Source organism: Hypomesus nipponensis, chromosome 23 (genome assembly GCF_054491055.1).
Source record: "Hypomesus nipponensis isolate SF chromosome 23, ASM5449105v1, whole genome shotgun sequence".
Lineage (NCBI taxonomy): Eukaryota > Metazoa > Chordata > Actinopteri > Osmeriformes > Osmeridae > Hypomesus > Hypomesus nipponensis.
In genome coordinates this window covers 5,815,602-5,839,500 of record NC_140383.1, presented here as the reverse complement: position 1 = coordinate 5,839,500, position 23,899 = coordinate 5,815,602, and the positions used below count along the sequence as shown (strand labels likewise).

The 23,899-nt window shown below is 43.9% G+C and overlaps 2 protein-coding genes and 62 non-coding genes across 64 annotated transcripts in view; 2 read left to right on the top strand and 62 right to left on the bottom strand.

Moving 5' to 3' along the window:
• ttn.1 (titin, tandem duplicate 1) overlaps window positions 1–8,399 on the top strand; it is a 134,311-nt gene extending 125,912 nt beyond the window's left edge. Inside the window, exons 198-203 of the mRNA XM_084688433.1 lie at window positions 73–5,183; window positions 5,299–5,455; window positions 5,650–6,182; window positions 6,271–6,424; window positions 6,626–6,913; window positions 7,036–8,399. Of these exons, the coding sequence (XP_084544559.1) occupies window positions 73–5,183; window positions 5,299–5,455; window positions 5,650–6,182; window positions 6,271–6,424; window positions 6,626–6,913; window positions 7,036–7,331 (6,539 nt within the window). The 3' untranslated portion in view covers window positions 7,332–8,399. The remainder of the gene's footprint in view (window positions 1–72; window positions 5,184–5,298; window positions 5,456–5,649; window positions 6,183–6,270; window positions 6,425–6,625; window positions 6,914–7,035) is intronic.
• A 427-nt stretch (window positions 8,400–8,826) lies between these two features.
• LOC146233793 (uncharacterized) overlaps window positions 8,827–23,899 on the top strand; it is a 39,513-nt gene continuing 24,440 nt past the window's right edge. The window contains exons 1-11 of the mRNA XM_084688321.1: window positions 8,827–9,012; window positions 9,991–10,082; window positions 10,218–10,312; window positions 10,423–10,464; window positions 10,553–10,579; window positions 10,749–10,820; window positions 10,928–10,993; window positions 11,093–11,119; window positions 11,201–11,245; window positions 11,338–11,373; window positions 11,466–11,546. Coding sequence (XP_084544447.1) covers window positions 10,004–10,082; window positions 10,218–10,312; window positions 10,423–10,464; window positions 10,553–10,579; window positions 10,749–10,820; window positions 10,928–10,993; window positions 11,093–11,119; window positions 11,201–11,245; window positions 11,338–11,373; window positions 11,466–11,546 — 570 coding nt within the window. The 5' untranslated portion in view covers window positions 8,827–9,012; window positions 9,991–10,003. The remainder of the gene's footprint in view (window positions 9,013–9,990; window positions 10,083–10,217; window positions 10,313–10,422; window positions 10,465–10,552; window positions 10,580–10,748; window positions 10,821–10,927; window positions 10,994–11,092; window positions 11,120–11,200; window positions 11,246–11,337; window positions 11,374–11,465; window positions 11,547–23,899) is intronic.
• On the bottom strand, window positions 12,419–12,490 carry trnat-cgu (transfer RNA threonine (anticodon CGU)). Its single transcript has one exon. It is a non-coding gene; the product is annotated as a tRNA-Thr (tRNA).
• Window positions 12,596–12,667, bottom strand: trnat-cgu (transfer RNA threonine (anticodon CGU)). The gene has a single exon. It is a non-coding gene; the product is annotated as a tRNA-Thr (tRNA).
• trnat-cgu (transfer RNA threonine (anticodon CGU)) lies at window positions 12,783–12,854 on the bottom strand. The gene has a single exon. It is a non-coding gene; the product is annotated as a tRNA-Thr (tRNA).
• Window positions 12,967–13,038, bottom strand: trnat-cgu (transfer RNA threonine (anticodon CGU)). Its single transcript has one exon. It is a non-coding gene; the product is annotated as a tRNA-Thr (tRNA).
• On the bottom strand, window positions 13,144–13,215 carry trnat-cgu (transfer RNA threonine (anticodon CGU)). Its single transcript has one exon. It is a non-coding gene; the product is annotated as a tRNA-Thr (tRNA).
• trnat-cgu (transfer RNA threonine (anticodon CGU)) lies at window positions 13,331–13,402 on the bottom strand. The gene has a single exon. It is a non-coding gene; the product is annotated as a tRNA-Thr (tRNA).
• trnat-cgu (transfer RNA threonine (anticodon CGU)) lies at window positions 13,515–13,586 on the bottom strand. Its single transcript has one exon. It is a non-coding gene; the product is annotated as a tRNA-Thr (tRNA).
• On the bottom strand, window positions 13,879–13,950 carry trnat-cgu (transfer RNA threonine (anticodon CGU)). The gene has a single exon. It is a non-coding gene; the product is annotated as a tRNA-Thr (tRNA).
• Window positions 14,056–14,127, bottom strand: trnat-cgu (transfer RNA threonine (anticodon CGU)). The gene has a single exon. It is a non-coding gene; the product is annotated as a tRNA-Thr (tRNA).
• trnat-cgu (transfer RNA threonine (anticodon CGU)) lies at window positions 14,243–14,314 on the bottom strand. The gene has a single exon. It is a non-coding gene; the product is annotated as a tRNA-Thr (tRNA).
• Window positions 14,427–14,498, bottom strand: trnat-cgu (transfer RNA threonine (anticodon CGU)). The gene has a single exon. It is a non-coding gene; the product is annotated as a tRNA-Thr (tRNA).
• Window positions 14,604–14,675, bottom strand: trnat-cgu (transfer RNA threonine (anticodon CGU)). The gene has a single exon. It is a non-coding gene; the product is annotated as a tRNA-Thr (tRNA).
• On the bottom strand, window positions 14,791–14,862 carry trnat-cgu (transfer RNA threonine (anticodon CGU)). The gene has a single exon. It is a non-coding gene; the product is annotated as a tRNA-Thr (tRNA).
• trnat-cgu (transfer RNA threonine (anticodon CGU)) lies at window positions 14,975–15,046 on the bottom strand. Its single transcript has one exon. It is a non-coding gene; the product is annotated as a tRNA-Thr (tRNA).
• On the bottom strand, window positions 15,152–15,223 carry trnat-cgu (transfer RNA threonine (anticodon CGU)). Its single transcript has one exon. It is a non-coding gene; the product is annotated as a tRNA-Thr (tRNA).
• Window positions 15,339–15,410, bottom strand: trnat-cgu (transfer RNA threonine (anticodon CGU)). The gene has a single exon. It is a non-coding gene; the product is annotated as a tRNA-Thr (tRNA).
• Window positions 15,523–15,594, bottom strand: trnat-cgu (transfer RNA threonine (anticodon CGU)). The gene has a single exon. It is a non-coding gene; the product is annotated as a tRNA-Thr (tRNA).
• trnat-cgu (transfer RNA threonine (anticodon CGU)) lies at window positions 15,700–15,771 on the bottom strand. The gene has a single exon. It is a non-coding gene; the product is annotated as a tRNA-Thr (tRNA).
• Window positions 15,887–15,958, bottom strand: trnat-cgu (transfer RNA threonine (anticodon CGU)). Its single transcript has one exon. It is a non-coding gene; the product is annotated as a tRNA-Thr (tRNA).
• Window positions 16,071–16,142, bottom strand: trnat-cgu (transfer RNA threonine (anticodon CGU)). Its single transcript has one exon. It is a non-coding gene; the product is annotated as a tRNA-Thr (tRNA).
• Window positions 16,248–16,319, bottom strand: trnat-cgu (transfer RNA threonine (anticodon CGU)). Its single transcript has one exon. It is a non-coding gene; the product is annotated as a tRNA-Thr (tRNA).
• On the bottom strand, window positions 16,435–16,506 carry trnat-cgu (transfer RNA threonine (anticodon CGU)). The gene has a single exon. It is a non-coding gene; the product is annotated as a tRNA-Thr (tRNA).
• trnat-cgu (transfer RNA threonine (anticodon CGU)) lies at window positions 16,619–16,690 on the bottom strand. The gene has a single exon. It is a non-coding gene; the product is annotated as a tRNA-Thr (tRNA).
• On the bottom strand, window positions 16,796–16,867 carry trnat-cgu (transfer RNA threonine (anticodon CGU)). The gene has a single exon. It is a non-coding gene; the product is annotated as a tRNA-Thr (tRNA).
• trnat-cgu (transfer RNA threonine (anticodon CGU)) lies at window positions 16,983–17,054 on the bottom strand. Its single transcript has one exon. It is a non-coding gene; the product is annotated as a tRNA-Thr (tRNA).
• Window positions 17,167–17,238, bottom strand: trnat-cgu (transfer RNA threonine (anticodon CGU)). Its single transcript has one exon. It is a non-coding gene; the product is annotated as a tRNA-Thr (tRNA).
• trnat-cgu (transfer RNA threonine (anticodon CGU)) lies at window positions 17,344–17,416 on the bottom strand. Its single transcript has one exon. It is a non-coding gene; the product is annotated as a tRNA-Thr (tRNA).
• Window positions 17,531–17,602, bottom strand: trnat-cgu (transfer RNA threonine (anticodon CGU)). Its single transcript has one exon. It is a non-coding gene; the product is annotated as a tRNA-Thr (tRNA).
• On the bottom strand, window positions 17,708–17,779 carry trnat-cgu (transfer RNA threonine (anticodon CGU)). The gene has a single exon. It is a non-coding gene; the product is annotated as a tRNA-Thr (tRNA).
• trnat-cgu (transfer RNA threonine (anticodon CGU)) lies at window positions 17,895–17,966 on the bottom strand. Its single transcript has one exon. It is a non-coding gene; the product is annotated as a tRNA-Thr (tRNA).
• Window positions 18,079–18,150, bottom strand: trnat-cgu (transfer RNA threonine (anticodon CGU)). Its single transcript has one exon. It is a non-coding gene; the product is annotated as a tRNA-Thr (tRNA).
• On the bottom strand, window positions 18,256–18,327 carry trnat-cgu (transfer RNA threonine (anticodon CGU)). Its single transcript has one exon. It is a non-coding gene; the product is annotated as a tRNA-Thr (tRNA).
• Window positions 18,443–18,514, bottom strand: trnat-cgu (transfer RNA threonine (anticodon CGU)). Its single transcript has one exon. It is a non-coding gene; the product is annotated as a tRNA-Thr (tRNA).
• On the bottom strand, window positions 18,627–18,698 carry trnat-cgu (transfer RNA threonine (anticodon CGU)). Its single transcript has one exon. It is a non-coding gene; the product is annotated as a tRNA-Thr (tRNA).
• Window positions 18,804–18,875, bottom strand: trnat-cgu (transfer RNA threonine (anticodon CGU)). The gene has a single exon. It is a non-coding gene; the product is annotated as a tRNA-Thr (tRNA).
• On the bottom strand, window positions 18,991–19,062 carry trnat-cgu (transfer RNA threonine (anticodon CGU)). The gene has a single exon. It is a non-coding gene; the product is annotated as a tRNA-Thr (tRNA).
• Window positions 19,175–19,246, bottom strand: trnat-cgu (transfer RNA threonine (anticodon CGU)). Its single transcript has one exon. It is a non-coding gene; the product is annotated as a tRNA-Thr (tRNA).
• Window positions 19,352–19,423, bottom strand: trnat-cgu (transfer RNA threonine (anticodon CGU)). The gene has a single exon. It is a non-coding gene; the product is annotated as a tRNA-Thr (tRNA).
• Window positions 19,539–19,610, bottom strand: trnat-cgu (transfer RNA threonine (anticodon CGU)). The gene has a single exon. It is a non-coding gene; the product is annotated as a tRNA-Thr (tRNA).
• trnat-cgu (transfer RNA threonine (anticodon CGU)) lies at window positions 19,723–19,794 on the bottom strand. The gene has a single exon. It is a non-coding gene; the product is annotated as a tRNA-Thr (tRNA).
• Window positions 19,900–19,971, bottom strand: trnat-cgu (transfer RNA threonine (anticodon CGU)). Its single transcript has one exon. It is a non-coding gene; the product is annotated as a tRNA-Thr (tRNA).
• On the bottom strand, window positions 20,087–20,158 carry trnat-cgu (transfer RNA threonine (anticodon CGU)). Its single transcript has one exon. It is a non-coding gene; the product is annotated as a tRNA-Thr (tRNA).
• trnat-cgu (transfer RNA threonine (anticodon CGU)) lies at window positions 20,271–20,342 on the bottom strand. The gene has a single exon. It is a non-coding gene; the product is annotated as a tRNA-Thr (tRNA).
• On the bottom strand, window positions 20,448–20,519 carry trnat-cgu (transfer RNA threonine (anticodon CGU)). Its single transcript has one exon. It is a non-coding gene; the product is annotated as a tRNA-Thr (tRNA).
• On the bottom strand, window positions 20,635–20,706 carry trnat-cgu (transfer RNA threonine (anticodon CGU)). The gene has a single exon. It is a non-coding gene; the product is annotated as a tRNA-Thr (tRNA).
• Window positions 20,819–20,890, bottom strand: trnat-cgu (transfer RNA threonine (anticodon CGU)). The gene has a single exon. It is a non-coding gene; the product is annotated as a tRNA-Thr (tRNA).
• Window positions 20,996–21,068, bottom strand: trnat-cgu (transfer RNA threonine (anticodon CGU)). Its single transcript has one exon. It is a non-coding gene; the product is annotated as a tRNA-Thr (tRNA).
• Window positions 21,183–21,254, bottom strand: trnat-cgu (transfer RNA threonine (anticodon CGU)). Its single transcript has one exon. It is a non-coding gene; the product is annotated as a tRNA-Thr (tRNA).
• trnat-cgu (transfer RNA threonine (anticodon CGU)) lies at window positions 21,360–21,431 on the bottom strand. Its single transcript has one exon. It is a non-coding gene; the product is annotated as a tRNA-Thr (tRNA).
• trnat-cgu (transfer RNA threonine (anticodon CGU)) lies at window positions 21,547–21,618 on the bottom strand. Its single transcript has one exon. It is a non-coding gene; the product is annotated as a tRNA-Thr (tRNA).
• Window positions 21,731–21,802, bottom strand: trnat-cgu (transfer RNA threonine (anticodon CGU)). The gene has a single exon. It is a non-coding gene; the product is annotated as a tRNA-Thr (tRNA).
• On the bottom strand, window positions 21,908–21,979 carry trnat-cgu (transfer RNA threonine (anticodon CGU)). Its single transcript has one exon. It is a non-coding gene; the product is annotated as a tRNA-Thr (tRNA).
• On the bottom strand, window positions 22,095–22,166 carry trnat-cgu (transfer RNA threonine (anticodon CGU)). The gene has a single exon. It is a non-coding gene; the product is annotated as a tRNA-Thr (tRNA).
• trnat-cgu (transfer RNA threonine (anticodon CGU)) lies at window positions 22,279–22,350 on the bottom strand. The gene has a single exon. It is a non-coding gene; the product is annotated as a tRNA-Thr (tRNA).
• Window positions 22,456–22,527, bottom strand: trnat-cgu (transfer RNA threonine (anticodon CGU)). The gene has a single exon. It is a non-coding gene; the product is annotated as a tRNA-Thr (tRNA).
• On the bottom strand, window positions 22,643–22,714 carry trnat-cgu (transfer RNA threonine (anticodon CGU)). Its single transcript has one exon. It is a non-coding gene; the product is annotated as a tRNA-Thr (tRNA).
• trnat-cgu (transfer RNA threonine (anticodon CGU)) lies at window positions 22,827–22,898 on the bottom strand. The gene has a single exon. It is a non-coding gene; the product is annotated as a tRNA-Thr (tRNA).
• On the bottom strand, window positions 23,004–23,075 carry trnat-cgu (transfer RNA threonine (anticodon CGU)). The gene has a single exon. It is a non-coding gene; the product is annotated as a tRNA-Thr (tRNA).
• Window positions 23,191–23,262, bottom strand: trnat-cgu (transfer RNA threonine (anticodon CGU)). The gene has a single exon. It is a non-coding gene; the product is annotated as a tRNA-Thr (tRNA).
• Window positions 23,375–23,446, bottom strand: trnat-cgu (transfer RNA threonine (anticodon CGU)). Its single transcript has one exon. It is a non-coding gene; the product is annotated as a tRNA-Thr (tRNA).
• On the bottom strand, window positions 23,552–23,623 carry trnat-cgu (transfer RNA threonine (anticodon CGU)). The gene has a single exon. It is a non-coding gene; the product is annotated as a tRNA-Thr (tRNA).
• trnat-cgu (transfer RNA threonine (anticodon CGU)) lies at window positions 23,739–23,810 on the bottom strand. The gene has a single exon. It is a non-coding gene; the product is annotated as a tRNA-Thr (tRNA).

Sequence of the window (23,899 nt, the reverse complement as noted above, 5' to 3'; positions counted from 1 at the left end):
GTAAGCAGCATTTCTATTTGGTCATAATACTACTTTCTCTTGACACTAAATAAATGAAACATTTTTTTCTAGTTCCTGCCAAGATTAACCTGCCCAAAAACCTGAAGGATAAGGAGGCCATCCCTGCCCTGCGTGGAGAGTTGGTAAACATCAAGATTCCTTTCAGTGGCAAACCAGATCCGGTCATCACATGGCAGAAGGGACAAGACCTCATTGACAACAATGGATACTATCAAGTTATTGTCACTAGATCATTCACATCACTGGTGTTCCCGAACGGTGTGGATAGGAAGGATGCTGGGTTCTACATTGTTTGTGCCAAAAACAGATTTGGCATTGACCAACAGACAGTTGAACTGGATGTTGCAGATGTGCCAGATCCTCCACGTGGTCTCAAAGCCAGTGATGTCTCAAGAGACTCAGTGTCTCTGAGTTGGGTTGACCCAGCAAGTGATGGTGGCAGTAGAGTAACTAGCTACATCATAGAGAAGTGCCCTACAACAGCTGACAGATGGGAACGTGTTGCCCAGGCCCGCGATACTCACTACACTGTTGTCAACCTGTTTGGAGGAACTAGCTATCAGTTCAGAGTCATTGCCGAGAATAAGTTTGGCCAGAGTTCCCCATCAGAGCCAAGCGGCCCGATTATGACAAAGGAAGACAAATCAAGAGTCCTCAGCTATGACAAGGAGGTTGATGATTCTGGATATGTTTCAAGTCGCAAAGCTCCTCATTCAAATGCTAAGGATGTGCATGAAAAATACATGATTGCTGAGGAGCTGGGAAGAGGACAGTTTGGTATCGTTCACCGCTGTGTTGAGACTAGCTCTCAGAAGACATACATGGCCAAATATGTTAAGGTGAAGGGAGCAGATCAAGCAATTATCAAAAAAGAAATTGCTACACTGAATGTGGCAAAGCACAAGAGTTTCCTGTGCCTTCATGAATCATTTGATAGCCCTGAAGAATTAGTCATGATCTATGACTTCATCTCAGGTGTTGACATATTCGAACGCCTTGGAACAGCCGACTTTGAGCTTACGGAGCGTGAAATTGTCAACTACATCAGACAAATATGTGAAGCTCTCGAGTTCTTGCACAGTGCAAGTTATGGTCACTTTGACATCAAACCAGAGAACATAGTGTACACTACAAGAACAAGCACTAACATTAAGATCATTGAATTGGGACAGGCCAGACGCTTGACACCAGGAGAACAGATCAAGGTGCAGTACACAACGGCCGAGTATGCAGCTCCTGAAATCCACCAGGCTGATATGGTCAGCACCGTCACTGACATGTGGTCAGTTGGTGTCCTTGCATACATCCTTCTTAGTGGTCTCAACCCCTTTACTGCTGAAACTAACCAGCAAATGATTGACAGCATTTCAAATGCCGAGTACAATTACGAAGATGAAGCCTTTAAACAGGTCAGTGTTGAATCATTAGATTTCACCGACCGCCTTCTCACAAAGGAACGTAAACATCGTATGACAGCTGCTGAAGCTTTAGGCCATCCTTGGCTGACAATGCAGCCTGAACAACTTAGCGGAAGAATCATTCCCTCCACTAGGCACAAGAGATATTACCAGGCCATGGTAAAGAAAGAATGGAGCACTGTTGTCTCAGGTGCTCGCATTGCCTGCGGTGGAGCTATCAGACCCCAAAGAGGTGTCTCTGTTGCCAAAGTGAAGATCGCACCATTTGAACATGGCCCAGTGGCTGGGCAGATTGGTCATGTTGTTGTGGATGAGAAAGAAAATATCAAGTTTATTTGCAACATTGAGAACTATGACAGCACCACAGAAGTCACATGGTACTGTGGTGTTAGACAGCTAGAGGCAGGTGCCAAGTACGAAATTGAATATGAAGATGGGCTGGCAACTATAACTATAAATGGCGTCACCAGAGCTGATGATGGCACCTACAGATGCAAGATTGTCAACGAGTATGGTGAGGACAGTGGCTACGCTGAGCTCTTTGTCAATGGAGTTAGGTCATATCGTGACCACTTCACAACACGTGTGGTGAAGAAGGTGAAACGCAGAGTGGACACAGCAAGACTGCTCCAGAAACCACCTGAGTTCACCCTGCCTCTGTTTAACCGCACAGCTTACATTGGAGAAGATATCCGCTTCGGTGTCACCATCACTGTGCACCCTGAGCCACGTGTAATGTGGCTCAAATCTGGCCAGAAGCTCATTCCTGGTGATGATGACAAAAAGTACACTTTCCTCACCGACAAGGGTCTTTATCAGTTAGTGATTCACAACCTGGAGCCTGATGACGAGGCAGAGTACAGCGTTGTGGCTCGTAACAGGTATGGCGATGACAGCTGTAAGGCTCGTCTCACTTTGACTCCCCGTCCCGCACCAGCAGACAATACCTTGAGGCCCATGTTCAAACGCCTGCTTGCTAATGTCGAGTGCAGAGAAGGCCAGAATTGCCGATTTGAGATCAGAGTGTCAGGACTACCGACACTGAAGTGGGAGAAGGATGGCATGCCATTGGCATTTGGTCCATCAATTGAAATTGTTCATGAAGGCCTGGACTACTTTGTCCTTCATGTGAAAGACACTCTACTTGAAGATTCAGGCGTATATAGAGTCACAGCAACCAACTCTGCTGGATCTGCCAGTTGCCAAGCCACCCTCAAGGTAGAGCGGTCCACCCATGTTAAGAAAGAGTATGTGAGTGAGAGGGACAAAAAGAAACAAGCTGAAAAAGAACAAATGGACAAAAAAGTAAGGCTATCACAGATCCTTTCTGGTACCGAGGTCATGCCTCTTCCCCCACTGGCACAGCAAGCTATAAGAGAGGCAGCCACAATGTTTAAACCTGCTGTGACAACAAAGAAGGGTGAGAAGACGGAGGCTGAAGTACAAAAAGAAAAAGAGGAAAGGAAGAAGAGGGCGGATGAGAAGAGGCTGCGCATGCCATACGACGTTCCCCCGCCTCGTGTTGTCGGGCCCACAGCGCTCGAGGAGGATATGGAAATCAAACACTTTGTTCCCTTCTCTGATATGAAATGGTACAAGAAGCTCCGGGACCAGTATGAGTTCCCTGAGCCTATGGACAAGATCAAACAGAAGAGGATGAAACGTATCCGTCTGTCCAGGTGGGAACAATTCTATGAGGTGCCTCTGCCAAGGATTAAAACCCAGTACAAACCTAGATGGCGCCTTCCAGCAGTGACACAGGATGACCTGGAGACAGTGAGGCCTGCAAGGCACCGCACTCCTTCCCCTGACCTGGAGGCCTACCAAAGAATAAGGAGGAGGTCTCTTGGGGATCTCTCAGATGAGGAGCTCCTCCTGCCTGTTGATGAGTATCTCTCCATGAAGCAAACAGAGGAGCAGAGACTCCGTCTGGAGGAAGAACTGGAGCTTGGCTTCTCTGCCTCCCCACCCAGCCTTAGCCCTGTGCGCTTTGAGCTGTCTTCACTTCGCCATACATCTCCAAGGCGCGCAACATATACTGAAGAAGAGGAAGGTGAAGAGGTTCAGAGGTACGACTCCTATCGTGTTCCATCCAAGTATGAGGCGGGGCCAAGTTTCCTCGACCTTCGCCAGCGCCATGACAAGGCCACACACAGACCTCCAAGACAGAAGCAAAAAGTGTATGATGAGAGAGAAGACCAGGAGATGCTGAGACCTGTCAAAACAACACAGAGAATCACCTCTTATAAAAGTCAGTTGAAACAGATGGAGTTTGAGGAAAAAACAAGAGTTACAAGAAAAGAGAAAACAACTGTTCACGTGTCAACTGTGACTGAAGGTTCTTCAATGGAGACATCTGAGCATCTTCCTGTCTCATTTACTTCTTCATATGTTCCCATGGCACGCCCGGCAGTCAAAAAGACCACAGCTGCAGAGGCTAAACCTGAGAGAAAGAGATCCCCAACCCCTGAAAAGCCCCGTCATAAATCTCCAGGTTCCACTGCCTCACATGATGTCACCTTATCTAAAGTTGATTTCATGTCCAGATATGAGGCGAGAAAGGCAGTTCTGAGATCTGAGAGAAAGTCAACAGAGAGTAAATTCGAGGTTGTCACTCAGCAGCCTTTCAGCCTTGATCATGTGCCACGTGTAACAGTCAGAATGCGTTCTCACCGTGTGCCATTTGGCCAGAACACCAAATTTACTCTAAATGTCCAATCAAAACCTGTGGCTGATATCAAGTGGTACCATAATGGAATACAGATCCACGACAGCAAGAAGTACCAAATTTCTAATTTGAGCGGAGTCCTGTCTCTTCAGATAATGGACTGCCAGACAGAGGATAGTGGTACTTACCGTGTTGTGTGCACCAACGCAAAGGGCGAAGCTTCTGACTATGCAACTCTGGATGTGGCTGGAGGAGGGTTCTCTACCTATGCCTCACGTCGACAAGATGAGGAGCCCCCATCCGCATATGTCCCGGAGATGACCAAGACAGAAGTTTACCACGTGTCCTCCAAAACAACATCCTCCACTGAGAAACATGAGAAAGTGGAGGCTTTACAAATGAAAACTGAGGAGAAGAAAGTAACTGTGGAGAAGAAAGCAACTGTGGAGAAGAAAATTGAAATTAAGAAATTTTCACCTACTATCGTTTCGAGACCCCAGTCCCTGACTGTGTCTGAAGGTGAGACTGCTAGATTTGTGACTGAGGCTAATGGAGAACCAATGCCCAGCGTTACCTGGCTGCATGAAGGACAGGTTGTGACCTCCACACAGCGCCACCATGTAACCTCAGCACAAAATGTTAATCTTGAGTCTACTTTCGAGATCAGTTCAGTGGAGCTTTCAGATGAAGGCAACTACTTGGTAGTGTTTGAGAACTCAGAGGGCAGAGAGGTGGCCCACTTCACCCTCACCATTCGTCGCAGAGAGTCTAAAGAGAAGGTGGTGGCCTCTCCTCCCAGAGTGACCTCTCCAGAACCCAGAGTTAAATCTCCTCAAGGGGTCAAGTCCCCCAGAAGAATCAAGTCTCCAATCAGTTCGTCTCCAATCAGTTCGCCCCCAAGAGTCAAGTCGCCACCCACAGTGAAGTCACCCACCCAGATGGGGGTGCAGAAAACCAAGCCTTCCATTTCAGTGGACCTGCATGACATCACAGCAGCTTCTGACTCTATCATCAAGCTGACAGTGAAAGTAGCAGGACATCCAAAACCAACATTTTCTTGGATGAAGGACGGAAAGGTAGCTTTAAAGTCCACATTTAAATTCACTATACAATAGTATAATTGCATGGCCAGCATATTTGCTGATAACAAATGATCTAACTAAATGTCCTTTGTTCCTTCCTTATTTGTAGACTCTCTCAGAGGGTGGGAAATATGAAATCTTTGAGGAGCAAGGGTCAGCATATCTTGAGATATATGAATCTGAGGTCTCTGACAGTGGTGTTTATAATTGCACGGTCACCAACAGTGTTGGATCTGTATCCACATCCTGCACCGTCACTGTTCAAGGTAAGAGTGTTTTACTATAAATCATTTGTTCAAATGTTTTTCATTTATGTATAATAAATCTCTTATATTTTAAGTCAATCATCTTTTTATATAAAGTTCCTTTATCCTTCTATTATAAATGTATCATATAATAATTTACTCTAACACTGTACACAGGACCTTATATCTTAACCATGCATTTGTTTCAATTTTAGCCTCTGCTAAAATCACAGCACTTGCAGAGAAATCTCAAGAAATATCCAGCTCCACCTATCACGCAAAAACAGAAATCTGTGAGGAAATTATGGAAAAGGAAATTGTATATGAGGAAATCCAGTCTTACACCGAAGTAAAGGCTTCCCACACCCAGATGTCAATGACAGTGGGCCAGTCTCTCACACTAAGAGCTAATATCCCTGCAGCGTCAGACATCAGATGGATCCTGAATGGAGTTGAACTGGCAAACTCAGACCAGTACAGATATGGTGTGTCTGGAAATGACCACACTTTGGCTATCAAGGAGGTCAGTCAACAGGAAGAAGGGGTCATTACATGTGAGGCTAAGACAGAGCACGGCCTGGTCAAATGCCAGTTTGACACCACCGTTAGTGCCACCATCTCAGATGCCCCCTCATTCCTGGTGCAACCCAGATCCCAGAACATCAATGAGGGGCAAAGTGTAAAATTCACATGTGAGATTGCCGGAGAACCTGCCCCTGAAGTGGAGTGGCTTAAGGACAACATCATAGTAAGCACACAAACATTTATGTAAAGAATAAGCTACAGTACCCATTGTGGAAATTCAAAACTAAGAGAAGTCTTCTCTCTCTTTACAGATATCTATGGCACCAAACATGCAAATAAGCCGCTCTAAAAATGTGTACGTACTGGAGATATCTGAGACCACAGTTGCAGACAGTGGCAAATACACAATAAAAGCCAAGAATCAATATGGACAATGCTCTGCTACAGCATCTTTAAACATCATTGGTAAGCTTTAGTTGATTTTTCCATCTAATACACAACAGGCTTACATGAATGCAAAGCTTTCTGCAGTCTCACAGTAAATTATGTGTTGTTACTAATAGCTGCTTTGAACATATGTTTAAACTAATATGTGTGTATGTATAAAAGCATACACAGAATGTTGTCCCAAGTTCGTCATGTGACTTTTATTTGATATTCTCACAGCTCTTGTTGAAGAACCAGCACAAATGCTTGTTATGGAACAAAGTGCTGCTGCTACCAGCTTGCATACTGCTTTCTCAGCCTCTTCAGTTCACATGGCATCCATGCAGACTGCCTTCTCCAGCAGCTCCAGTTCTGCTGAGGTTACACTTGAGAGCATGTCCTTTGCTAGCATGTCCACCATGGCAGCTGAGTCAATCGTAAAAATGAGCTCCAGCAGTGTAATGGAAATGTCCAGTCACTCAAATATAGAGGCCTCCTCAGTGAGAGCCATCTCACAGGGGTCTACAGGTGAGATTCAACTGCTACCTCTGTTACAAGTCTGACTAGATACAAGTGTGTTATCCTTATTGTTCAGCTCAATGTTTTTGCGTGTCTTTGAAAATACATTATATTCTTTGGTTTCCTAACAGCTACTCCACCAAAGATCGAGGCCCTTCCAGAGGATATCAGTGTTGAAGCAGGCAAGTTCCTGACTGTGGCCTGTGCCTTCTCTGGCGACCCAACGGCCATTGAGTGGGTTCATTCTGGCAAGACCCTTCCCTGTGAGGAGGAGAGCAATAGGTTCCTCATCGAGACTACTGGGGACCTCACCACACTCATGATCACTGGCGTGAAAGAGGATGATGCTGGAGCGTACACCCTCAAACTGTCCAATGAGCTTGGATCTGACACTGCAACTGTTAATGTTCACATTCGATCCATGTAAAAAAGAAAAAAGAAACAACTAATATAAATTTATATCCCTATTTCCCTCATCCAGTACCTTTTTATTTATTGAATTAGCAAAAAATCATCTTTACTTGATAAAGACCTGGATTTCTGTTCTTGTAAATATCAACTATTTTTATACCAAACTTGACATTAATTTATGCCAAACTAGACTAAAGTCTAAAGTTGTTATAAAATGTGCCATATTGGATAATTATGACTTAGGATTTTTGAACCACTTTTCTGTGACATGTACATAATGTATATAGCCGAATTTAACGGTTATGGAAAATGTATGAATTGTTATTTATGACAATATTAACTGAAACAAATGGAACTAAATGTTTAACAGGAGAAAGTTTCACATGAAACGAATACCCTGAAAAACCTGAAACTAAACTCTGTGCCTCAACAATAAGTTGAAGTCTTAAGATTGCCTCAACAGGTAGAGAGGCTCCCTGTTGAAGTTTACAAAATCAGAGAGACAATGTTATTATGCACCGTACATCTGTGCGTGCAATATTACAATACTCCTATGAATTGTAACATGACCATAAGACCCTGAGTGCTGTTTGCATATTACCCTCATGGAAGCAGCATAAACTGGTCTTGTGATCTGACTGACTATGTCATACCACCATTTTAATGACATGCTCACTGTGCGAGCGGCCTGCACTTTGAGCTCTATATAATTTTATGTGCACTGTTTCTGGCAACGGATAGTTGAATTGTTTTTTTCAAATTTAACATCTCCTGGCCATTAAAATAAAAGTCAATTCAAGTTCTTCTTTGCAGAAGCAGTGCCATCTCTTGGAGGATTGCTAGGTAATATTTTGTGTGTTTGAGTGTGTTTTAGTTTTAGAATTTCACCTTGTCAGTAGTCAGGGTAACCATCAAGTGAATGTACCACAGTGACACCACCTCCTGTGAAAAAGAAGCAAATGCATTAATGTTATACCCTGCACTTTGATTTAATTGATCTATTATGTAGAATTACCAGTGTATTCATCCTCCTTGAGTTGTATGCATTACTTATTTAATAAAGCATGATTTCAGCACAACAAAACGTTGCCTTTTTATTTACCTCCAGCTAATATTTAGCCTACAACTCATGCAAACAATTATATGAAAACTGATATTAATTAACGGGGTTTGGCAGGGTTAACAATTTATCAAAATCTATTTCATATAATCTCATATAGAATGGTAGTGTGGAAATTTAAAGCACATCATTGGAATTAATTAATGATATTAACATAATATGCAGTCGCTATTAAATGTACACAATACACGTACTAAATTAATAACTATTCAGATAGGTATATTATTAACACAACTCCATAGCAAAATACATAGCAAACAGTGGTCATGGTATGTGGGTATCTATGGAGTTAAATTAGGATAGATATTTTAAAATATTCTTTTGATCGTGTGAAACAAAATTCTTTTTGTACCTTGTGCTATTCATGATACAGCATTTTATTCATCTAGCACAACAGCCAAGCTCTCTAAATACACTGTGCAAGGCCAAATTATTTAATTAGTTAGCGAGTGCCAAAGCTGCAGTCAAATCCTTATTACAGTAAGTGGAATCTGTGTGCAAGCTTGCATTTTGCGACCCACTTGTCTCCTGAAAGATCACCAGAAAAAAATCCACAGCACGCAGGAGACCGCAATAGGTAAGATCTGCCGTGAGAATGTTTCCAATTGAATATGAATAATAATACATTACTGAAGTAGGCTATCTATCCTACTTGACGTCTTTCACCAAGTCTTCACTTTACCCGTAGCTAAATTGCTTTGCTGTTGATTTGCCTTCTTCTGACAAAACTACTACAAGCAGTCATTCACGTGTCTAGCAATGCTATGTTCACTGCATGCAAATAACAATACAACGCGTGTCTGATTGGGAAACGTTTAAAAGCCAATATAACCGCGATTAATCAAATTAATTGTTAAATCAACCAGACTTTACGAGTCAATAGAGTGGGGATGCTGACGAACAACGATGAGATCAAAATGTATAGTTGAATTTGTTGTTTGCCTATATAGGTGACGATGTTAAATACATATGCTATAGCGAGGTAAAGTTTCATATTCGAGATTCAACATTCGTCTTACATTCGAGAAACGCTACTTTGCAGGGCCGCATCAGGGACCGTGTTTAAACTACCCATACAATGTCAAAAGATTATGACATTTACAATATTTTTATGAATATAAAACCTCAAACGGACACCAGAGTATTCTAACAATATCTGGTATATGTTCACAGCCTTTTCTTTTTCAATTACGTTTCAAACTAAATTATAGAAAATCACTAATCTATGAAAATAGTTTAATCCTCGCAAATCTTAATAACTTTTTCAAATTGTGTCAAAAAATCTCAAATATAGGCTACACCAGATTATTCTAATAAAGTCTGTTTTACTTCCACACAATTTACATTTTCAATTAAGTTTCAAACAGAGTTATAGAAAATTATTCCTCTCTGAAAAGATACACACTATTAATCTGTTTTGGCTATTTTAAATGTCCTGCTTGCAAACGCTTGTTGCGAATGAGTAACACAAATGCATCATTGAATGGAATGAAGTTCTAAATACAGCTGTGCCCGAAAAGCTACAAAGTTTATATATTTTTCTTCTTCTCCACAGATTTGGAGACGACATGTCAAACAAATGTGTCATTATAATTCATATCCTGGGTTGGATTGTCATAAATGCACACAAAATCACTGTGACATCGGGTATGTTTTTCTAATATAATATTATAGTATTCACATATTTCACATCATATTTCATATTTAAAATTACTTTAATCAATGACTGGAGCGTCAGTCAGGACATGATGAACCACACAGTAACTCAAACATGCCTTTCAGGTATGAGACCTATCTGGTCAGTTCCATGCAGGACTTTCTTACCTCCTCCTCCACCTCCTCCTTTTCCTCCATCAACGCAAAAATCTATGCTCATGGTAAAGCGTTAATGTGCTAATTCCAATTGTTAACAAAAACATACATAAAAGTACATGTTGTCCCTAATTTTATTTAGAAATGTGTTTAACTTCATGTATACATATTTCAGGTTGACATAACTGAACACATTATAGGGAAAAAAGGTGAAAAGGTATGCATTTATTTTACGGGAGGTTTTATTATCAGTTTTATAGTTATGAAAGCCATATATTACAGTTTATTACTGGTTGTATTTAAAGGGATGCAGAGGACCCAAAGGACGTAAGGTAAGAAAAAGTATATGAGATTGAAGTAAAGGACTTATATTCTGTTTAGATGGAACTACAAATATGTACTCATTGTCACCGAGTGATTCATATGACTTGTCAAAAAGTATCTGTATGTAAACGAGGCATCAGCTTCAAGTTGTGTATGTCATATGGTTCTGTACCCCAGGGACAGCCAGGTTCCATTGGTCAAGAGGGGAAACCAGGGATGTCAGGAATAATGGGTCCCTTAGGCGAACAGGTTGGTCCAAGGACCATGAGGTCAACATAATATGACCTACCTGAATATTATTCTCCATGTGCATTGATGAAATGAACATTGTACTTTGATAATCTTAATTTTTCCAGGGAGAAAAGGGGGACAGAGGCTGGCGAGGCTTGTTTGGTGAGATGGGAACACCAGGAGTACATGGGGTGAATTACTACATGACTACAAATGTCAACTACATATATAACAAAAAACAGGTTGATCTCAGATGTATTCTTCTTTAACAGTGAATACTTGGGTTTCAGGGTCATCCCGGACGCAGTGGATCCAAAGTAAGCTTTACCTGTATCCATCCAAATGATCTGTAATATTGACGAAAACCGTTCTTAATTTTTCAATTGTGATGCCAAAAGGGTGAAAATGGATTGAAAGGAGTCCAAGGATTTTCTGGAGAGAATGTGAGCAATTTCTTTGTTTTCCAACTTATTTTTGATGATGATGACATTAAGTAATTCCTTGTTCCATCAACATACCCAATGTGTGTTCATAGGGATACCCTGGACGCGGTGGTATCCCTGGGCTGAAGGTAATTGGCTGAAACGATAGATTTAAGGGAAAGTTTTGCCCAACTTCTGTAATGTTTCCTGTAATGTTTATTTCTATTCATATGCATTAAAGGGGGATCCAGGGCTGAAAATAATAAAAGGCTTGCGGGGACCGGATGGACAAAGGGGAGCTCCTGGACAGAGAGGGATTATGGTAAACTAAGCGTCAAGTGTATGAATGTATTCTGTATATTTAAAAATATATATATACATCTCTAAATTCAACATGAAAAATTTGCCCTCCTCTGTTTTACAGAGGGAGGGCAGAATTGTTAACATAACACATAATTAAACTTGTGGATATTGCAATAGAAACTTGTGAAGCTCAGGCACAGATGGGTATTGAAACCATTATTTTCAGTTTATGAGCCCGCCATTACCTGGCATCATCCAAAAATGTGTTTATGCAATTATATTAACACTAGTAACTATGACACAACGGCAACTGAACACATGATCTTCGGTTTTCAAGACCAACACCTTGAAACTTGGCCACCATGCCCTGCAGTATATTGTGAAATTGAGATGTTTCTCGCATGGACACCCATAACAATGGATAATTTTAGGATACAAATTTGGAGTTTCCTCACAGGAAAACCCTTTTCGACAGACGAGGCAGGGCTAATCACAAAACCAACTAAAGGTTTTGACAATTGACAACTACAAATGCACGGACGGGGGTTGAACCCATGATCTTCTGTTTACAGAACTGACGCCTTGCCACTTGGCTACCATGCCATGCAGCTATCTGAAACTTGAAGTGTTCTTGCAGGAAACCCCTTTTCAACAGATGACTCAGCTACTCACAAAACCTGGGTTCAGAAATTGACAACTACGAAAGGAAGGCACGGATGGGGGTTAACCCATGATCTTCGGTTTACGAGACCGACACCTTGCCACCTAGCCACCATGCCCTGCAGCTCTAATAGGAATTTAGATTTTTCTTGCAGGAAACCATTTTCAACAAATGACACAACTACTCACAAAACCAGTCGGTTGTTTCAGTAACTGACAACTAAGATTTAAAGGCACGGATGGGGGTTGAACCCATGATCTTCGGTTTACGAGACCGACGCCTTGCCACTTGGCCACCATGCCTTGCAGCTGTCAGAAACTTGGAGTGTTCTTGCTGGAAAACCCTTTTCAAAAGATGACTCAGCTACTCACAAAACCTGGGTTCAGCAATTGACAACTACGAAAGGAAGGCACGGATGGGGGTTGAACCCATGATCTTCGGTTTACGAGACCGACGCCTTGCCACTTGGCCACCATGCCCTGCAGCTCTATCAGAAATGTTGACTTTTCTACCAGGAAAACCCTTTTCGACAAATGAAGAAGAGGTTTTCACAAAACCAAACGGTTGTTTCAGTAATTGACAACAAAGAATTAAAGGCACGGATGGGGATTGAACCCATGATCTTCGGTTTACGAGACCGACACCTTGCCACTTGGCCACCATGCCCTGCAGCTCTAATAGGAATTTAGATTTTTCTTGCAGGAAACCATTTTCAACAAATGACACAACTACTCACAAAACCAGTCGGTTGTTTCAGTAACTGACAACTAAGATTTAAAGGCACGGATGGGGGTTGAGCCCATGATCTTCGGTTTACGAGACCGACGCCTTGCCACTTGGCCACCATGCCTTGCAGCTGTCAGAAACTTGGAGTGTTCTTGCTGGAAAACTCTTTTCAACAGATGACTCAGCTACTCACAAAACCTGGGTTCAGCAATTGACAACTACGAAAGGAAGGCACGGATGGGGGTTGAACCCATGATCTTCGGTTTACGAGACCGACGCCTTGCCACTTGACCACCATGCCCTGCAGCTCTATCAGAAATGTTGACTTTTCTCCCAGGAAAACCCTTTTCGACAAATGAAGAAGAGGTTTTCACAAAACCAAACGGTTGTTTCAGTAATTGACAACTAAGTATTAAAGGCACGGATGGGGATTGAACCCATGATCTTCGGTTTACGAGACCGACACCTTGCCACTTGGCCACCATGCCCTGCAGCTCTAATAGGAATTTAGATTTTTCTTGCAGGAAACCATTTTCAACAAATGACACAACTACTCACAAAACCAGTCGGTTGTTTCAGTAACTGACAACTAAGATTTAAAGGCACGGATGGGGATTGAACCCATGATCTTCGGTTTACGAGACCGACACCTTGCCACTTGGCCACCATGCCTTGCAGCTGTCAGAAACTTGGAGTGTTCTTGCTGGAAAACCCTTTTCAACAGATGACTCAGCTACTCACAAAACCTGGGTTCAGCAATTGACAACTGCAAAAGGAAGGCACGGATGGGGGATGAACCCATGATCTTCGGTTTACGAGACCGACGCCTTGCCACTTGGCCACCATGTCCTGCAGCTCTATCAGAAATGTTGACTTTTCTCCCAGGAAAACCCTTTTCGACAAATGAGGAAGAGGTATTCACAAAACCAATCGGTTGTTTCAGTAATTGACAACTAAGAATTTAAGGCACGGATGGGGATTGAACCCATGATCTTCTGTTTACGAGACCGACGCCTTGCCACTTGGCCACCATGCCTTGCAGCTGTCAGAAACTTGGAGTGTTCTTGCTGGAAAACCCTTTTCAACAGACGACTGAGCTACTCACAAAACCTGGGTTCAGCAATTGACAACTACGAAAGGAAGGCACGGATGGGGGTTGAACCCATGATCTTCTGTTTACGAGACCGACGCCTTGCCTCTTGGCCACCATGCCCTGCAGCTCTATCAGAAATGTTGACTTTTCTCCCAGGAAAACCCTTTTCGACAAATGAGGAAGAGGTATTCACAAAACCAATCGGTTGTTTCAGTAATTGACAACTAAGAATTAAAGGCACGGATGGGGATTGAACCCATGATCTTCGGTTAACGAGACCGACACCTTGCCACTTGGCCACCATGCCCTGCAGCTCTAATAGGAATTTAGATTTTTCTTGCAGGAAACCATTTTCAACAAATGACACAGCTACTCACAAAACCAGTCGGTTGTTTCACTAATTGACAACTAAGATGTAAAGGCACGGATGGGGGTTGAACCCATAATCTTCGGTTTACGAGACTGACGCCTTGCCACTTGGCCACCATGCCTTGCAGCTGTCAGAAACTTGGAGTGTTCTTGCTGGAAAACTCTTTTCAACAGATGACTCAGCTACTCACAAACCCTGGGTTCAGCAATTGACAACTACGAAAGGAAGGCACGGATGGGGGTTGAACCCATGATCTTCTGTTTACGAGACCGACGCCTTGCCACTTGGCCACCATGCCCTGCAGCTCTATCAGAAATGTTGACTTTTCTCCCAGGAAAACCCTTTTCGACAAATGAGGAAGAGGTATTCACAAAACCAATGGGTTGTTTCAGTAATTGACAACTAAGAATTAAAGGCACGGATGGGGATTGAACCCATGATCTTCGGTTTACGAGACCGACACCTTGCCACTTGGCCACCATGCCCTGCAGCTCTAATAGGAATTTAGATTTTTCTTGCAGGAAACCATTTTCAACAAATGACACAACTACTCACTAAACCAGTCGGTTGTTTCAGTAACTGACAACTAAGATTTAAAGGCACGGATGGGGGTTGAACCCATGATCTTCGGTTTACGAGACCGACGCCTTGCCACTTGGCCACCATGCCTTGCAGCTGTCAGAAACTTGGAGTGTTCTTGCTGGAAAACCCTTTTCAACAGATGACTCAGCTACTCACAAAACCTGGGTTCAGCAATTGACAACTACGAAAGGAAGGCACGGATGGGGGTTGAACCCATGATCTTCGGTTTACGAGACCGACGCCTTGCCACTTGGCCACCATGCCCTGCAGCTCTATCAGAAATGTTGACTTTTCTCCCAGGAAAACCCTTTTCGACAAATGAGGAAGAGGTATTCACAAAACCAATCGGTTGTTTCAGTAATTGACAACTAAGAATTAAAGGCACGGATGGGGATTGAACCCATGATCTTCGGTTTACGAGACCGACACCTTGCCACTTGGCCACCATGCCCTCCAGCTCTAATAGGAATTTAGATTTTTCTTGCAGGAAACCATTTTCAACAAATGACACAACTACTCACTAAACCAGTCGGTTGTTTCAGTAATTGACAACTAAGATTTAAAGGCACGGATGGGAGTTGAACCCATGATCTTCGGTTTACGAGACCGACGCCTTGCCACTTGGCCACCATGCCTTGCAGCTGTCAGAAACTTGGAGTGTTCTTGCTGGAAAACCCTTTTCAACAGATGACTCAGCTACTCACAAAACCTGGGTTCAGCAATTGACAACTACGAAAGGAAGGCACGGATGGGGGTTGAACCCATGATCTTCGGTTTACGAGACCGACGCCTTGCCACTTGGCCACCATGCCCTGCAGCTCTATCAGAAATGTTGACTTTTCTCCCAGGAAAACCCTTTTCGACAAATGAGGAAGAGGTATTCACAAAACCAATGGGTTGTTTCAGTAATTGACAACTAAGAATTAAAGGCACGGATGGGGATTGAACCCATGATCTTCGGTTTACGAGACCGACACCTTGCCACTTGGCCACCATGCCCTGCAGCTCTAATAGGAATTTAGATTTTTCTTGCAGGAAACCATTTTCAACAAATGACACAACTACTCACTAAACCAGTCGGTTGTTTCAGTAACTGACAACTAAGATTTAAAGGCACGGATGGGGGTTGAACCCATGATCTTCGGTTTACGAGACCGACGCCTTGCCACTTGGCCACCATGCCTTGCAGCTGTCAGAAACTTGGAGTGTTCTTGCTGGAAAACTCTTTTCAACAGATGACTCAGCTACTCACAAAACCTGGGTTCAGCAATTGACAACTACGAAAGGAAGGCACGGATGGGGGTTGAACCCATGATCTTCGGTTTACGAGACCGACGCCTTGCCACTTGGCCACCATGCCCTGCAGCTCTATCAGAAATGTTGACTTTTCTACCAGGAAAACCCTTTTCGACAAATGAAGAAGAGGTTTTCACAAAACCAAACGGTTGTTTCAGTAATTGACAACTAAGAATTAAAGGCACGGATGGGGATTGAACCCATGATCTTCGGTTTACGAGACCGACACCTTGCCACTTGGCCACCATGCCCTGCAGCTCTAATAGGAATTTAGATTTTTCTTGCAGGAAACCATTTTCAACAAATGACACAACTACTCACAAAACCAGTCGGTTGTTTCAGTAACTGACAACTAAGATTTAAAGGCACGGATGGGGGTTGAGCCCATGATCTTCGGTTTACGAGACCGACGCCTTGCCACTTGGCCACCATGCCTTGCAGCTGTCAGAAACTTGGAGTGTTCTTGCTGGAAAACTCTTTTCAACAGATGACTCAGCTACTCACAAAACCTGGGTTCAGCAATTGAAAACTACGAAAGGAAGGCACGGATGGGGGTTGAACCCATGATCTTCGGTTTACGAGACCGACGCCTTGCCACTTGACCACCATGCCCTGCAGCTCTATCAGAAATGTTGACTTTTCTCCCAGGAAAACCCTTTTCGACAAATGAAGAAGAGGTTTTCACAAAACCAAACGGTTGTTTCAGTAATTGACAACTAAGTATTAAAGGCACGGATGGGGATTGAACCCATGATCTTCGGTTTACGAGACCGACACCTTGCCACTTGGCCACCATGCCCTGCAGCTCTAATAGGAATTTAGATTTTTCTTGCAGGAAACCATTTTCAACAAATGACACAACTACTCACAAAACCAGTCGGTTGTTTCAGTAACTGACAACTAAGATTTAAAGGCACGGATGGGGATTGAACCCATGATCTTCGGTTTACGAGACCGACACCTTGCCACTTGGCCACCATGCCTTGCAGCTGTCAGAAACTTGGAGTGTTCTTGCTGGAAAACCCTTTTCAACAGATGACTCAGCTACTCACAAAACCTGGGTTCAGCAATTGACAACTGCAAAAGGAAGGCACGGATGGGGGTTGAACCCATGATCTTCGGTTTACGAGACCGACGCCTTGCCACTTGGCCACCATGTCCTGCAGCTCTATCAGAAATGTTGACTTTTCTCCCAGGAAAACCCTTTTCGACAAATGAGGAAGAGGTATTCACAAAACCAATCGGTTGTTTCAGTAATTGACAACTAAGAATTTAAGGCACGGATGGGGATTGAACCCATGATCTTCTGTTTACGAGACCGACGCCTTGCCACTTGGCCACCATGCCTTGCAGCTGTCAGAAACTTGGAGTGTTCTTGCTGGAAAACCCTTTTCAACAGACGACTGAGCTACTCACAAAACCTGGGTTCAGCAATTGACAACTACGAAAGGAAGGCACGGATGGGGGTTGAACCCATGATCTTCTGTTTACGAGACCGACGCCTTGCCTCTTGGCCACCATGCCCTGCAGCTCTATCAGAAATGTTGACTTTTCTCCCAGGAAAACCCTTTTCGACAAATGAGGAAGAGGTATTCACAAAACCAATCGGTTGTTTCAGTAATTGACAACTAAGAATTAAAGGCACGGATGGGGATTGAACCCATGATCTTCGGTTAACGAGACCGACACCTTGCCACTTGGCCACCATGCCCTGCAGCTCTAATAGGAATTTAGATTTTTCTTGCAGGAAACCATTTTCAACAAATGACACAGCTACTCACAAAACCAGTCGGTTGTTTCACTAATTGACAACTAAGATGTAAAGGCACGGATGGGGGTTGAACCCATAATCTTCGGTTTACGAGACTGACGCCTTGCCACTTGGCCACCATGCCTTGCAGCTGTCAGAAACTTGGAGTGTTCTTGCTGGAAAACTCTTTTCAACAGATGACTCAGCTACTCACAAACCCTGGGTTCAGCAATTGACAACTACGAAAGGAAGGCACGGATGGGGGTTGAACCCATGATCTTCTGTTTACGAGACCGACGCCTTGCCACTTGGCCACCATGCCCTGCAGCTCTATCAGAAATGTTGACTTTTCTCCCAGGAAAACCCTTTTCGACAAATGAGGAAGAGGTATTCACAAAACCAATGGGTTGTTTCAGTAATTGACAACTAAGAATTAAAGGCACGGATGGGGATTGAACCCATGATCTTCGGTTTACGAGACCGACAACTTGCCACTTGGCCACCATGCCCTGCAGCTCTAATAGGAATTTAGATTTTTCTTGCAGGAAACCATTTTCAACAAATGACACAACTACTCACTAAACCAGTCGGTTGTTTCAGTAACTGACAACTAAGATTTAAAGGCACGGATGGGGGTTGAACCCATGATCTTCGGTTTACGAGACCGACGCCTTGCCACTTGGCCACCATGCCTTGCAGCTGTCAGAAACTTGGAGTGTTCTTGCTGGAAAACCCTTTTCAACAGATGACTCAGCTACTCACAAAACCTGGGTTCAGCAATTGACAACTACGAAAGGAAGGCACGGATGGGGGTTGAACCCATGATCTTCGGTTTACGAGACCGACGCCTTGCCACTTGGCCACCATGCCCTGCAGCTCTATCAGAAATGTTGACTTTTCTCCCAGGAAAACCCTTTTCGACAAATGAGGAAGAGGTATTCACAAAACCAATCGGTTGTTTCAGTAATTGACAACTAAGAATTAAAGGCACGGATGGGGATTGAACCCATGATCTTCGGTTTACGAGACCGACACCTTGCCACTTGGCCACCATGCCCTCCAGCTCTAATAGGAATTTAGATTTTTCTTGCAGGAAACCATTTTCAACAAATGACACAACTACTCACTAAACCAGTCGGTTGTTTCAGTAATTGACAACTAAGATTTAAAGGCACGGATGGGAGTTGAACCCATGATCTTCGGTTTACGAGACCGACGCCTTGCCACTTGGCCACCATGCCTTGCAGCTGTCAGAAACTTGGAGTGTTCTTGCTGGAAAACCCTTTTCAACAGATGACTCAGCTACTCACAAAACCTGGGTTCAGCAATTGACAACTACGAAAGGAAGGCACGGATGGGGGTTGAACCCATGATCTTCGGTTTACGAGACCGACGCCTTGCCACTTGGCCACCATGCCCTGCAGCTCTATCAGAAATGTTGACTTTTCTCCCAGGAAAACCCTTTTCGACAAATGAGGAAGAGGTATTCACAAAACCAATGGGTTGTTTCAGTAATTGACAACTAAGAATTAAAGGCACGGATGGGGATTGAACCCATGATCTTCGGTTTACGAGACCGACACCTTGCCACTTGGCCACCATGCCCTGCAGCTCTAATAGGAATTTAGATTTTTCTTGCAGGAAACCATTTTCAACAAATGACACAACTACTCACTAAACCAGTCGGTTGTTTCAGTAACTGACAACTAAGATTTAAAGGCACGGATGGGGGTTGAACCCATGATCTTCGGTTTACGAGACCGACGCCTTGCCACTTGGCCACCATGCCTTGCAGCTGTCAGAAACTTGGAGTGTTCTTGCTGGAAAACTCTTTTCAACAGATGACTCAGCTACTCACAAAACCTGGGTTCAGCAATTGACAACTACGAAAGGAAGGCACGGATGGGGGTTGAACCCATGATCTTCGGTTTACGAGACCGACGCCTTGCCACTTGGCCACCATGCCCTGCAGCTCTATCAGAAATGTTGACTTTTCTACCAGGAAAACCCTTTTCGACAAATGAAGAAGAGGTTTTCACAAAACCAAACGGTTGTTTCAGTAATTGACAACTAAGAATTAAAGGCACGGATGGGGATTGAACCCATGATCTTCGGTTTACGAGACCGACACCTTGCCACTTGGCCACCATGCCCTGCAGCTCTAATAGGAATTTAGATTTTTCTTGCAGGAAACCATTTTCAACAAATGACACAACTACTCACAAAACCAGTCGGTTGTTTCAGTAACTGACAACTAAGATTTAAAGGCACGGATGGGGGTTGAGCCCATGATCTTCGGTTTACGAGACCGACGCCTTGCCACTTGGCCACCATGCCTTGCAGCTGTCAGAAACTTGGAGTGTTCTTGCTGGAAAACTCTTTTCAACAGATGACTCAGCTACTCACAAAACCTGGGTTCAGCAATTGAAAACTACGAAAGGAAGGCACGGATGGGGGTTGAACCCATGATCTTCGGTTTACGAGACCGACGCCTTGCCACTTGACCACCATGCCCTGCAGCTCTATCAGAAATGTTGACTTTTCTCCCAGGAAAACCCTTTTCGACAAATGAAGAAGAGGTTTTCACAAAACCAAACGGTTGTTTCAGTAATTGACAACTAAGTATTAAAGGCACGGATGGGGATTGAACCCATGATCTTCGGTTTACGAGACCGACACCTTGCCACTTGGCCACCATGCCCTGCAGCTCTAATAGGAATTTAGATTTTTCTTGCAGGAAACCATTTTCAACAAATGACACAACTACTCACAAAACCAGTCGGTTGTTTCAGTAACTGACAACTAAGATTTAAAGGCACGGATGGGGATTGAACCCATGATCTTCGGTTTACGAGACCGACACCTTGCCACTTGGCCACCATGCCTTGCAGCTGTCAGAAACTTGGAGTGTTCTTGCTGGAAAACCCTTTTCAACAGATGACTCAGCTACTCACAAAACCTGGGTTCAGCAATTGACAACTGCAAAAGGAAGGCACGGATGGGGGTTGAACCCATGATCTTCGGTTTACGAGACCGACGCCTTGCCACTTGGCCACCATGTCCTGCAGCTCTATCAGAAATGTTGACTTTTCTCCCAGGAAAACCCTTTTCGACAAATGAGGAAGAGGTATTCACAAAACCAATCGGTTGTTTCAGTAATTGACAACTAAGAATTTAAGGCACGGATGGGGATTGAACCCATGATCTTCTGTTTACGAGACCGACGCCTTGCCACTTGGCCACCATGCCTTGCAGCTGTCAGAAACTTGGAGTGTTCTTGCTGGAAAACCCTTTTCAACAGACGACTGAGCTACTCACAAAACCTGGGTTCAGCAATTGACAACTACGAAAGGAAGGCACGGATGGGGGTTGAACCCATGATCTTCTGTTTACGAGACCGACGCCTTGCCTCTTGGCCACCATGCCCTGCAGCTCTATCAGAAATGTTGACTTTTCTCCCAGGAAAACCCTTTTCGACAAATGAGGAAGAGGTATTCACAAAACCAATCGGTTGTTTCAGTAATTGACAACTAAGAATTAAAGGCACGGATGGGGATTGAACCCATGATCTTCGGTTAACGAGACCGACACCTTGCCACTTGGCCACCATGCCCTGCAGCTCTAATAGGAATTTAGATTTTTCTTGCAGGAAACCATTTTCAACAAATGACACAGCTACTCACAAAACCAGTCGGTTGTTTCACTAATTGACAACTAAGATGTAAAGGCACGGATGGGGGTTGAACCCATAATCTTCGGTTTACGAGACTGACGCCTTGCCACTTGGCCACCATGCCTTGCAGCTGTCAGAAACTTGGAGTGTTCTTGCTGGAAAACTCTTTTCAACAGATGACTCAGCTACTCACAAACCCTGGGTTCAGCAATTGACAACTACGAAAGGAAGGCACGGATGGGGGTTGAACCCATGATCTTCTGTTTACGAGACCGACGCCTTGCCACTTGGCCACCATGCCCTGCAGCTCTATCAGAAATGTTGACTTTTCTCCCAGGAAAACCCTTTTCGACAAATGAGGAAGAGGTATTCACAAAACCAATGGGTTGTTTCAGTAATTGACAACTAAGAATTAAAGGCACGGATGGGGATTGAACCCATGATCTTCGGTTTACGAGACCGACACCTTGCCACTTGGCCACCATGCCCTGCAGCTCTAATAGGAATTTAGATTTTTCTTGCAGGAAACCATTTTCAACAAATGACACAACTACTCACTAAACCAGTCGGTTGTTTCAGTAACTGACAACTAAGATTTAAAGGCACGGATGGGGGTTGAACCCATGATCTTCGGTTTACGAGACCGACGCCTTGCCACTTGGCCACCATGCCTTGCAGCTGTCAGAAACTTGGAGTGTTCTTGCTGGAAAACCCTTTTCAACAGATGACTCAGCTACTCACAAAACCTGGGTTCAGCAATTGACAACTACGAAAGGAAGGCACGGATGGGGGTTGAACCCATGATCTTCGGTTTACGAGACCGACGCCTTGCCACTTGGCCACCATGCCCTGCAGCTCTATCAGAAATGTTGACTTTTCTCCCAGGAAAACCCTTTTCGACAAATGAGGAAGAGGTATTCACAAAACCAATCGGTTGTTTCAGTAATTGACAACTAAGAATTAAAGGCACGGATGGGGATTGAACCCATGATCTTCGGTTTACGAGACCGACACCTTGCCACTTGGCCACCATGCCCTGCAGCTCTAATAGGAATTTAGATTTTTCTTGCAGGAAACCATTTTCAACAAATGACACAACTACTCACTAAACCAGTCGGTTGTTTCAGTAATTGACAACTAAGATTTAAAGGCACGGATGGGAGTTGAACCCATGATCTTCGGTTTACGAGACCGACGCCTTGCCACTTGGCCACCATGCCTTGCAGCTGTCAGAAACTTGGAGTGTTCTTGCTGGAAAACCCTTTTCAACAGATGACTCAGCTACTCACAAAACCTGGGTTCAGCAATTGACAACTACGAAAGGAAGGCACGGATGGGGGTTGAACCCATGATCTTCGGTTTACGAGACCGACGCCTTGCCACTTGGCCACCATGCCCTGCAGCTCTATCAGAAATGTTGACTTTTCTCCCAGGAAAACCCTTTTCGACAAATGAGGAAGAGGTATTCACAAAACCAATGGGTTGTTTCAGTAATTGACAACTAAGAATTAAAGGCACGGATGGGGATTGAACCCATGATCTTCGGTTTACGAGACCGACACCTTGCCACTTGGCCACCATGCCCTGCAGCTCTAATAGGAATTTAGATTTTTCTTGCAGGAAACCATTTTCAACAAATGACACAACTACTCACTAAACCAGTCGGTTGTTTCAGTAACTGACAACTAAGATTTAAAGGCACGGATGGGGGTTGAACCCATGATCTTCGGTTTACGAGACCGACGCCTTGCCACTTGGCCACCATGCCTTGCAGCTGTCAGAAACTTGGAGTGTTCTTGCTGGAAAACCCTTTTCAACAGATGACTCAGCTACTCACAAAACCTGGGTTCAGCAATTGACAACTACGAAAGGAAGGCACGGATGGGGGTTGAACCCATGATCTTCGGTTTACGAGACCGACGCCTTGCCACTTGGCCACCATGCCCTGCAGCTCTATCAGAAATGTTGACTTTTCTCCCAGGAAAACCCTTTTCGACAAATGAGGAAGAGGTATTCACAAAACCAATCGGTTGTTTCAGTAATTGACAACTAAGAATTAAAGGCACGGATGGGGATTGAACCCATGATCTTCGGTTTACGAGACCGACACCTTGCCACTTGGCCACCATGCCCTCCAGCTCTAATAGGAATTTAGATTTTTCTTGCAGGAAACCATTTTCAACAAATGACACAACTACTCACTAAACCAGTCGGTTGTTTC